The sequence below is a fragment of the Notamacropus eugenii genome, chromosome 7 (genome assembly GCF_028372415.1).
Source record: "Notamacropus eugenii isolate mMacEug1 chromosome 7, mMacEug1.pri_v2, whole genome shotgun sequence".
NCBI lineage: Eukaryota > Metazoa > Chordata > Mammalia > Diprotodontia > Macropodidae > Notamacropus > Notamacropus eugenii.
Window position 1 is genome coordinate 102,460,658 of NC_092878.1, and position 12,159 is coordinate 102,472,816.

The 12,159-nt window shown below is 41.2% G+C and overlaps 1 protein-coding gene across 11 annotated transcripts in view; it reads left to right on the forward strand.

Moving 5' to 3' along the window:
* The window catches only part of STOX2 (storkhead box 2), a 224,924-nt gene that overhangs the window by 96,492 nt on the left and 116,273 nt on the right, over nucleotides 1–12,159 (forward strand). For 2 of the 11 annotated variants that reach the window (XM_072624414.1, XM_072624408.1), the window contains exon 2: nucleotides 5,725–5,866. The exons of 7 other annotated variants lie outside the window; for them this stretch is intronic. Coding sequence is in view for 2 of the 4 variants with exons in the window: in XM_072624408.1 (XP_072480509.1) it covers nucleotides 5,778–5,866 (89 nt within the window). In the remaining 2 variants the exon portion in view is untranslated. 2 more of the 11 variants (XM_072624412.1, XM_072624411.1) reach the window with 2 other exon arrangements.

Below are 12,159 nucleotides of genomic sequence, written 5' to 3' on the forward strand. Positions count from 1 at the left end.
TTTTCTTGTAACAGTGACTACTCTGGCTCTCAATTCCTAAAAGCCAGGTATGTTACATTTGACCACAGGCTTCTGGTTCTCTGGTATCCTTAAGGGTGCTTGGAGGTATCTAGACTCTGCCATTGGCTCAAGCCCATGCTGATGGTATTCCCTCAATTTTAGGTGTCCCTGTGCTGCAATTCAATTAACAGATTTCATTTTACAAAAGAATATTTACTTTCAAGTTTTAGGAAGAACCAACATACAAACATCTCCCCCCATCCCAAACCTAGGGGACATAGCGTCTTATGTCTGCTTCATGTTTAGGGAGAAGAGAATCAAGTTTGCAGCTCAACTCAGTTCTTATAGAGCATGTTCTCAACAAGATCCATGTCCAGAGCACGCCCTGGGCTTATGTGCCAATATTCTGGAATCTCAGGGTTAGCAACAGCATCTGGCTTAGGACCTTGCCTCCATTGTACCTAGAACTTCAAAAGGACGAACAAAACAGATTAGTACCCCAAAATCCATTCCTTGGGACCACAGGGCCTAAGGTGGAGGAGATAGTAACCTTCTTCCCATCCCAGTTACTTCATGGCATCTGTGCTATGGGTGAGCAGGACCTTTACCCTTTGGACACTGCCAGAAAAGAGATAATATCATAGTGTGTAGTTATCAAGTTGCAACCTGCTCTGTCTTATGCAGTCTGTGGAAAGAGCTGCTTCTGCCCAGGTGGTAGGGAAATGCAGAATGTCTTTTTCCAGCGGCAGGTTACTAGTGTCTCCTTTTGGGGAGGGCTCCATTTTAGGTGACTGGGGCATGTGGCAAAACCTTATTGTAGTCTAAATTCTTCCTATTTGTCATTTCTTACATTATGGTTACACTCCACTACATTTCCTATACCATAACTTCTTTAATCATTGCTCCCTCAGTGGACGGGCAACCATTTTTGTATCCAGTTCATTGCTACCGCAAAAAAGTTGTGTTTCCATTATGAAACACTAAATTTTTTAGAATTAGTCATAATGGAAACAGTAACTTTTTTGTGGTAGCAATGAACTGGATACAAAAATGGTGGCCAACAGTGTGAGGTGGAATACATTTCCATAACCTTGCATGTCTTGTGGGAAGGATTTTGTTTGTCTAATTTAGTTTGTTCCTGACACTTTGAGAAGACCCGCACACCTTGGAGTACTAGTTTCTTCAAGACAGGACCATGTTTGTTTTTCTTGTTCTTAGGTATTCCTTTTAAGAAGTCCTATCTTTACTATTAGGATGTTAGTCTGTGCCTCCTTTTATCAGAAATTAGGGAGGTCATTTGAGGCGGTTGCTGTAATCATCTCAATCTCAGGTAAATTTGTATCAGGACATCTGTACAAGTAAATAAGGGAGGCAGCCATCGTCTCATCCATGTAAACATTGTAGTGTTTATTGTTAGGGACTTGGTGACTTTGGAGGTCTGTTTTCTTCTATTACTTTCAAAGGTATATACTTTCATCTTTATGGGTAATCCCTTTGTACAGATTGTATCTTAAATTGCCTTTCCCTCCACATTATTTGGAAGATGGTTAAATGAATTTACACCTCCCCCCAAAAGAAATTGCCTAGAAGCATATTCAGTTTGAGATAACTTGGCTCATCTTTGGATGACAGCCATGCCTGTTCCCATATTCAGATGCTTTCCAGCTAGGTGATAAAACTTCTCATTAACTAACAGCTAATCCTAATCAATAACCTTTATCTGACAATTCCAACTTTAAGAAGTGCTCTCCTTGGAAAAGCACTTGAGAAAAGAGATAATACAAGTATTACCACTTCACAAATAAGGAAACTGAGGAACAAAGTGGTTAAATGTTCTGCCCAAAGCTTTTGTAAAGGGTAGAAATGCTCCCTTAAGCAGCAGGACATTTATTAAACAAGCGTTTGCAGAATACATTTTTTCAGTACTTACTGTGTCAAGTGCCAGGGGAGCTATGAAGATTAAATTAGACGCCGTCCATGCCTTCATGGAAAATAGAAACTGCTAGTATGGTAAACACAAAAAACAATAGTGCAAATATGTTTGAAGGGCATAAAATAAGCATGGAACAGACTCTACCCTGGGAAGCCAAAGAAGGTTAGCCTTTGGGAGTTGATAGATGAGATACTGGATTTGGACCTTAAAGGATGGATAGCATTTAAACAGGCGGGGATGGGGATTGGTGGTGATGAGGGCATTCTAGGAACAGGGAGAAGAAACATGAAGGAAGTCATTGTGCCTGGACAATTTGGGATATTTATAGCAGATAATGATTAGTCTGGTTTTGTGGGCTGGTAAAGAGAAAGTTTGTAAAATGACAACCACCTTCATGGGGACTGTTGTAATGGCTTTCCTGAAAGCCAATACTCAAGTGTCTCCCTGCTCCGATGCATCTCCCACTTGACTGCTGTGGTGATTTCTTTAAAGCATAGGCTGAACAATGACATACCCCTGTTCCAGTGGCTTAGCATTGCCTCCAGGATCAAATATGAGCTCCTCTGATGGGCAGTTAAAGCTCATTCTAACCTGGTCTCTCCTACTTTCCAGCCTTCTTACTACCAGCCTACTTGTAGTTCCCTGAACAAGTGACCCCAATTCCTATTCCTGGAATGCCCTGCCCCCAGCCCCACCTCCCACTTCTGTCTCTTCAGCTTTTCTTTGGCTTCCTTCAAGGCTCAGTTCAAATTCCACTTTCTGCAGGAGGATTTTACCAAGTCTGTTCACTGCTGATGGCTTTTGCCTTTCATATCATTTTTATCTATTATGTGTATGTATCTTGTTGTATACCTGTTATTTAAGAAAGATGATTGAGAGCAAGGATTTCTGTTTCTTTGTATCCCTAGTTCTTAGCATAGTAGCAACATAGAGTAAGTGTTTAATAAATGCTTGTTGACTGACTAAAGTAAAAATATTGGATTAGATGATTTCAAGAGTGCCATCAGGTCTAAATTTTATAATCCTAATTCAAGGATGGAAAGGAGTGATGGTTTCAGATTGTGAAAGGTAGGATGAGAGATTAGACCATCCTGATAAATAGGCAATAGGGAGCCAGTGAAGGATTTTGAACAGAAGAGGGACATAATCAGATCTGTGCATAAAACAGGTTAGTTTGATAGATGTGTGGAGAGTAAGGGTACGGTCAAGGAGACTTGATATTATTGGTCTACTCTAAGATTGTAGGCATGTAATAATGATGGCCTAGAACAGTCAGTCAGTCAGTCAACAAACATCTATTATGGTGGTGAAATTGGAAATAGTGATGAGGGGATGGCTACAAGAGATATTTCAGAGATAGATCTAGTGGGAGAAGGAGTGGGATCTGCAGAGTGAATGAAGGTGAAAAATAAAAGATAACATTACATATTCAAGCGTGGGTAACTACATGACTGGTGATGCCCCTGAAACTCAGCTCAGATGGGAGATCTTTTTGGGCATTAATTTCAAAGGATTTCATTCATTTCAAATAAGTGAGTGGTAAGGAAATGGGAGCAACAAATACAGACCCTTTATTCCTACTGGATGTCACATAGCACTTGGCTTGAAACCCTTATCTCTTTATTTATGATTTTGTATGAATTTGTGCATCGTACAGGTCACATTCCTTCCCACATCTGGCATTCGGTGCCCTCTACAGTTATCCTACAGAAGCCATACACTATGGCCAATCTGAACCACTCACCATTCGGAGTTTCCTTCCTCCGTTCGTTCGCTTGTGCCAGCCCCTCTTTCGCTAGTAGTTGAAATCCTTTGGGGTTGAGTTTATAGATAACACCTCTCCTATGAGACTTTTCTGGAACAGTTGTGCCAGAGGTAATCTCTTCCTTCTCTCATATTCTGCAGTATATAGAATTTGTTCCATTTATATGGCACTTGACCAAGAGTAGCTTATACTGCACTTATTTCTGAATCTATCTTATTTTTCCTTATTAAAATGTAGGTTCTTTATGATAGAATCCCCTGTCTTGTACACCTTTCTGCACCTTACAGTACTAAGCAAGGTGCCTTGTGCATAATATACCCTCAGTAAATATTTGTTGAATGAATAAGGACTTTGAAAAAGCCAGGCAAAAGTAATTAAGATTTACTATGCTAAGAAGCAGTGAATCATTCTAGGGTCTTAACCAGGAGAATGACATTATAAAAATGCTATTTGAGGAAGATTGTTCTAGAAACAGCATAAAAGATGGATTAAGGTGCTGAGAGACTGGAGACAGATCATTAAAGAAGTTATTGAAGTCATCTAGATGAGAGAGCATTAGGGCCTTCACAAGGTTGGTGGCCACAGAAAGAGAGGAAGAGGTAGAGATGAGCCCTTTTGGAGACATTTGGGAGTGGATTGAACAGTGGAGGTTATAAAATGAGAATTAAATATAACCTCAAGGATATACCTGGGCAATCAGGTTCTGTTGGTAGTAATGGGGAAACTGGGCAGATGAACAATATTATAAGAAGAAAATGAAGAATTTAGTTTAGGGACATGTTAATATTTCTAGTATACATGGAATGCACAAAATGATATATATCTATTTTCTAAAAAACAAGGGGACTAGAGAGAAAAATGGGAAGTCAGAGCTCAAGAAGTAGATTTGAGAGTCATAAGGAGTTCCATAAGGGAGAGGAAACATGGGAGAAAACAGAGGGCTTATAATTGAGCCGTCAAAAAGGTATTGGGCACAAGAGGAAACAGGAAGAACCAATGAGGATGGCAGAGAGAGAACATTTAGAGAAGAAACACAAAAACCAGGAGGGTATAATATACAAAAGCTCAAGGTTCCAAGGCTATTCGTTTTATCTGAGTTGCCACAGAGATGGACATATTCTCAAAACCTGAAAACTGAGTCTGATTTGAAAAGTCGACATTTATAGCTGAGGGGTATGGGTCTTGTGCCCAAATCAAGCCATCTAGGTGTTCCTTGCCATTGAGTATAGGCTCTTCTGGTAGACTTAATAACATGGAACCTTCATGTTGCTTCTCCCAGGTACCGATGGAAAAAGAGTTAGACAGGATGCACATTTACTCTGATTTGGCTGGCCTCAAAAAAGCCTTGAGAAGTACTGACTATTTGAGAATTTACTTCCTGGCAAGGAAGTAGGATGACATGAGGGAACCCTGTTGAGTCTTTTTAGAATATGACTAAGTTTTGTGCTTCTCAGTTGTAATATAAGTTCCTTAGGTCAAATTAGCAAGGACTTGTTAAGCAGTTGCTCTGGATGTGCTAGATGGGGCAGCTAGGTGACACAGTGGATAGAATACTGAGCTTGGAATCAGGATACTTGTATTCATGAGTTCAAGTCTAGTCTCAGACACTTACTTAGCTATGTGACCTATTTTCATTAGATCCTCATCTGTCAAATGATCTGGAGATGAAAATGGCAAACAACTCCATTATCTTTGCCAAGAAGACCCCAAACGGGGTCACAAAGAAATGGAAACAACTGAAATCACTAAACAACAACATGCGCTAAACACTATGGTAAATGTTGGGTGTACAAGGAAAGGCAAAAGTGGCTCCTGCCCTCTTGGAGTTCACATTTTTATGGGGAGGCGACATGTCTCTTGTACATACCAGGTACATAAGGTACCTTTTGTCCTTGTATGCCGAAGAGCCTAGCATAGAGCCTTGTACATTGCAGACACTGAATAAGTACTTATCAAAAGAATGAACAGATTGAGAAATGCTAAGCTTTTGATACTTTTTTTTTCATTTTTGAATTCTTTTTTCCAGATGCAGTACTTTGGGGAGGCAGAAGGAAACTAAGTGGAGGGGAAGAAAAGGAGATGGAGGTCAAGGAAAGGGAGAACCTTGGGTTAGAGCTAAGAGTACTGATTCAGAGGCCAAAGAAGATCTCTCTGAAAATAGACATTTGGTACTAACTGAGTGTATTCAATCTGGAACAATACCAACGAAAGTTGATACTGTATTGATATTCCTTAATGGTAACCCAGAGGTATCTCATCTTAGCTGTGCCCCAAACTCTTTGTGTGTTTGTGCTGTGAAATAATGTGGGAGATAATAAAAGGGGTCCCAGCAAAGATGTTGAGGGGGGGCGTTAGAAAACAAGAGGAGTGTGGTCAGAAAAAAAGAAAATTATTATTTAAAAATTTTTTCTCTTTTCCCCCTCTCAATTGTAAAGAGAAGAGTAGCTGGTAATAACTAACATTTATGTAGCACTTAAAATGCTTTCACATTTCAACATTTGATCCTCAGTGGAAATGCACAGAATGCTTCCAAGTTTACAAAGTCCCTTTTCATTTGATGCTTATCATAGCTTCATGATGTAGGGACCCCATTTTACAAATGAGGAATATGAAGCCATAGGTAAAAATGGAATCAACAGGCATATGATAGAAAGGACCTTGGTCTGGAGTCGAATGAGCTGGGTTCAAATTCTATCTCTGACTCTTACTACCTTGGGCAGGTAGCCATGAGCCTCTAGCATCCCATCTGCCAAATGAGCAGATTGTATTAGTGTTTGAGGAGCCTTCCTTCTCTAAGAACATGATTTGAAGATCTTCTGACAAAATGCCTTGGATTCAGCAGATGAATTTGGAGGCAGGATTTGAACCAATTTTTACCGATTCCAAGTCCAGGGCTTCTTCTGCCATAGCACCCCATCTTTCTAGAGATGTCTTGTTAGCTGAAAATAGTGGTCTGAAACCTGATTGTGTCATTTGTAGTGTTTTTAATAAATATTGTCTCAGTTGATTCTTACAACGACCCTGTGAGTTAGGTGATGTGTAACGATCCTGATCTTACAGTTGAGAAAACTGAGGCAAACAGATTAAGTGATTTTACCCAGGTTTACACAGCTAGTAGAATTGTCTGAGACTGGGTTTGAACTTGGGTCTTTCTGACTCCAGGCCCCAGGGCTCTGCATAACCATCTGCATTTTTGACTCAGATCTGTTATCAATCGTTAGGAAATAAGAAAACTAAGATGTGCTCTTATATACACCCCACCCCTAATTTATTTCCAAGCTGTTGCCCTGTCTGAAATTCCTAATTGAGGTATCTAACTGGAGGCAGTTGCAATGCCCTTGACTTACTGGGTCATTACAGTGTTTAAAATGGAGTGACTTTGTATGATAAATGCGATCCTTTTTTCTTAGCACACGTGTCACACACTAATCTAGAAGTTGCAATTAGGGTTTCAGAGTCCCGAGGGTGCCAGCTGATGATTTTTGATAGAAGTGAGAAGTGTGCAAAGGCACGGGTTGACATCTGAATTGCTGCCCTTTTCCCAACCTTTCTGGAAATTTCCCAGGGCATTGCTTTCCATGAGGTTCTTACCTGCCCGTTTTCCTGCTGTTCTCAGATTAGCATACTTTGGGTCTCACAGGTGCGTGAACCACTTAGCACAGCATAGGGTTTTCCACAAGCAGCCAGACTTGGCAGCAGGCCGGCTCTTCTGCAGCACACCATGTATTGTACCAAAATGGCCACTGGGAATACATTTCAGACAGGAAAAACTCAATTTGTTCCCAGGTGAATAGAGGCCATCAGGAGCAATGGTGTATTATGTCAGGTGTTCCTTTGGACGTTGCTTATCAGTTCTGTGACCCATTTCTCAATAGGTTGTTTTTAGGTCATGAGTAAAGAAGCCTCTAGGCTAGGCAGGTATATCCACCTTAAATGTGCTTTTTTTCTTTGTACTGAGCTCAAAGAACAGCTTTTCTTTTTTTTCAGTCTTTTGTTTGTTTGTTTTCTATTTTGTATTGGTTTCTATTTTCCTATAGCATCTTCACATGATTTGTTCTGTCAGTTCTAATAGCCTTGGTAGGGTCATTTGCTTCCCGTTTCTTGGAATCTTACAAAGGTAATTTCTATCCTTGAAAAATTATCTTAGCAAGGCATAGCATATTGTACACAATATATTTGCAGTTTCATGTACAATCATCTTTTTTTATTGTACTGTGTCATAGAAATGCTTGTTTCATTCCATAAATTAAACATAAAATTTAAAAATGAAGAACAATTAAAAAAGGATAAATTCAGAGTACAGCACATCTTATTCCAGTGGTGTGGAGATGACCCAAGTGCTATGCCAATGGGATATAAATTCTGGTAGATCATAACCCAAACCTGGCAGAGCTTTAAGGACAAGTCTAGAAACAGATTGTACATCTCTCATCTTAGTGTGGACTCTCCCAGTCCTCACATGCACTGTCAGATTGGGTCCCCAGAGAGACTAGTTCTCCCCAATGGGTTCTGGGGGTATCCCTGAAGTGTGTATATAGATTTCTCTGCTACAGAGATTCTTAACCTCAGGTTCATAGATCCCCAGAGGATGCATGGATAGTTTTAAAGAGTCTTTAACGAGTGAACTTGAATGAGAAAAAAATGACTTCTCTACTTTCACCAACCACTAACAGAAATTTAGCATTTCCTTTAATTATGTTTTTCTGAGAGGGGGATGGAATCCATAGGGAGACTACCAAAGGAATCCATGATATAAAAAAGGTTCTAGTACTATAGCTAAAACTGACAAATGGGCTTCCCAAATTGATTATCCGTTGATATTAATATAGTCTTAATTATCAGAAATGGATTAATTAAGGTAATATGATAAGAACAATTATTACAAAATATCCTCCCACTAAAAGCCTGGGGCACACTACCTCATGAGTACATGTGAAGGCCAAGGGAAAATAAGCTAAGTTTAGACCATGTGATGTGGCAAATCAGGTGATTCACAGTTCCTTTTGCCGGAAATCCTTTACTCCTTGTTGTGGGGCCCTCACAAAATTCCCCTTATGCATTACGTAATTTTCTGCTGGACTCCTGGTAGATTTCCTAAACTGGGAGTCTAGTTGTCCTTTGCTCTTTTTTTTTTTTTTTAAATTAAATTTATTTATTTAACTTTTAACATTCATTTTCACAAAATTTTGGGTTACAAATTTTCTCCCCTTTTATCCCCTCCCCCCCCAACACCAAGCATTCTAATTGCCCCTATGACCAATCTGCTCTCTCTTCTATCATCCCTCTCTGCCCTTGTCTCCGTCTTCTCTTTTGTCCTGTAGGGCCAGATAGCTTTCTATACCCCTTTACCTGTATTTCTTATTTCCTAGTGGCAAGAACATTACTCGACAGTTGATCCTAACACTTTGAGTTCCACCTTCTTTACCTCCCTCCCTCTCCACCCCTTCCCTTTGGAAAGCGAGCAATTCAATATAGGCCAAATCTGTGTAGTTTTGCAAATGACTTCCATAAGAGTTGTGTTGTGTAAGACTAACTATATTTCCCTCCATCCTATCCTGTCCCCCATTACTTCTATTCTCTTTTAATCCTAGCCCTCCCCATGAGTGTCGACCTCGAATTGCACTCTCCTCCCCATGCCCTCCCTTCTATCATCCCCCCCACCCTGCTTGTCCCCTTATCCCCCACTTTCCTGTATTGTGAGATATGTTTTCCTACCAAAATGAGTGTGCATTTTATTCTTTCCTTTAGTGGAATGTGATGAGAGTAGACTTCATGTTTTTTTCTCACCTCCCCTCTTTATCCCTCCACTAATGAGTCTTTTGCTTGCCTCTTTTATGAGAGATAATTTGCCCCATTCAATTTCTCCCTTTCTCCTCCCAATATATTTCTCTCTCACTGCTTGATTTCATTTTTTTTTTAAGATATGATCCCATCCTCTTCAATTCACTCTGTGCACTCTGTCTCTATGTATGTGTGCATGTGTGCATGTGTGTGTGTGTAATCCCACCCAGTACCCAGATACTGAAATGTTTCAAGAGTTACAAATATTGTCTTTCCATGTAGGAATGTAAAGAGTTCAACTTTAGTAAGTCCCTTATGACTTCTCTTTGCTGTTCACCTTTTCATGCTTCTCTTCATTCTTGTGTTTGAAAGTCAAATTTTCTTTCCAGCTCTGGTCTTTTCATCAAGAAAATTTGAAAATCCTCTATTTCATTGAAAGACCAGTTTTTCCCCTCAAGTATTATACTCAGTTTTGCTGGGTAGGTGATTCTTGGTTTTAGTCCTAGTTCCTTTGACTTCTGGAATATCCTATTCCATGCCCTTCGATTCCTTAATGTAGAGGCTGCTAGATCTTGTGTTATCCTGATTGTATTTCCACAATACTTGAATTGTTTCTTTCTAGCTGCTTGCAATATTTTCTCCTTGACCAGTGAACTCTGGAATTTGGCCACAATGTTCCTAGGAGTTTCTCTTTTTGGATCTCTTTCAGGCGGTGTTCTGTGGATTCCTTGATGCCCTCTGGTTCTAGAATCTCAGGGCAGTTTTCCTTGATAATTTCATGAAAGATGATGTCTAGGCTCTTTTTTTGATCCTGGCTTTCAGGTAGTCCCATAATTTTTAAATTGTCTCTCCTGGATCTATTTTCCAGGTCTGTTGTTTTTCCAGTGAGATATTTCACATTATCTTCCATTTTTCCATTCCTCTCTCTTTGTTCTGTGATATCTTGCTTTCTCATAAAGTCATTAGCCTCCATCTGTGCCATTTTAATTTTGAAAGAACTATTTTCTTCAGTGAGCTTTTGAATCTCCTTTTCCATTTGGCTAATTCTGCTTTTGAAAGCATTCTTCTCCTCATTGGCTTTTTGAACCTCTTTTGCCAATTGAGTTAGGCTAGTTTTCAAGGTGTTAATTTCTTCAACATTTTTTTGGTTCTCCTTTAGCAGGGAGCTGATCTGTTTTTCATGCTTTTCTTTCATCTCTCTCATTTCTCTTCCCAGTTTTTCCTCCACCTCTCTAACTTGATTTTCAAAATTCTTTTTGAGCTCTTCCATGGCCTGAGCCCATTGGGTGGGCTGGGACACAGAAGCCTTGATTTCTGTGTCTTTGCCTGATGGTAAGCATTGTTCTTCCTCATCAGAAAGGAAGGGAGGAAATGCCTGTTCACCAAGAAAGTAACCTTCTCTTGTCTTATTTCTTTTTCCTTTTCTGGGTATTTTCCCAGCCAGTGACTTGACCTCTGAATATTCTCCTCACACCCACCTCGCCTCCTGATCCTCCCAGCCAGCGCTTGGAGTCTGAGATTCAAATGCTGCTCCCCAGCCTGGGGGCTTTTGGCGGGGGCAGGGCTGCTATTCAGTGTGAGATTAAGTTCAGGTGGTCAGGTCGGGGCAGGGCTGCCTCTCAGTCTCAGTTCCCTCAGGGGGTTTATGCACAGACCTTCCACAATGGATTCAGGCTCCCGCCCGCTTGGGGAGCCATGGTCTGCAGCCACCTCTCAGCTTCTACCTCCCAGGGGGGCCTGAATTATGGGGGCACCCCACTCCCCTCTCGACCCGCCAAAGAGACTCTCTCACCGACCCCTGTCACCTGTGGGTGGAGGGACTTTTGCGGCCGCGTCCCTGAAGCCTGGTCGGATCTGTATCTCTCGGTGCTGCGGCCTCGGACGCAGCAGGTCTGGGCTGGGCTCCACGTCTGCAGTGCGACAGACCTTTTGCGAGAGGTTTGCAGGTCCCTCTGTGGGTGGAGGGACCCACGTGGCTGCTGGAGATACCGTCCCTGAAGCCCGCTCGGATCTTTTCCTCTTGGTGCCGTGGCCGTGGCAGGGCTGCACTCAGCTCCCAGTCCCGGCGCCCAGTCCGCAGCGCAAAGGACCGCCTGCGAGAGGTTTGCAGGTCTCTCTGGAACAGAAATCTCCCTCGCTCCAATCTTCCGTGGCCTCTGGGTGCAGAATTCGCCGTGAGTTACTTCCTTGTAGCCATTCTATGTGTTGTGGGTGTCCTTTGCTCTTATAGTAAACATTGTCATCAGCTATCCTTGGGACAGTGCTATGATGCTATTGAGAAATGCAGATCTTCTGACCTTTTGAAGTTCATAAGACTGTTTCTGGTTAAAGTGGTAAGAAAGAGACACCTCCTTGCCAAAGCAGTTCCCTCTGAGGGACTTGAGTAGATTGCTTTCTCCTGTAGGCTGGCCAGACGCAAGAACTTGCTATTTTCGTCTAAACCCCATAGGGTAGAACAGAGCTTCCTCAGTCAATCCTAGTACAATTCAAATGTGGTACTGTTCTAATTCATACAGGGTCTTCTTCTCCACCTGATTAACTTAGGTTGTTCACACTTAGTTTCAAAATTTTGGGTTTTCTATTAACATTGAGGTGGGATTATGGAATATCCCTCTTATATCAGGATCAGCTTCACCAGGTTTGGGAAAAAAGACGCATCAAGAAGTTGGTCAATGAGTTA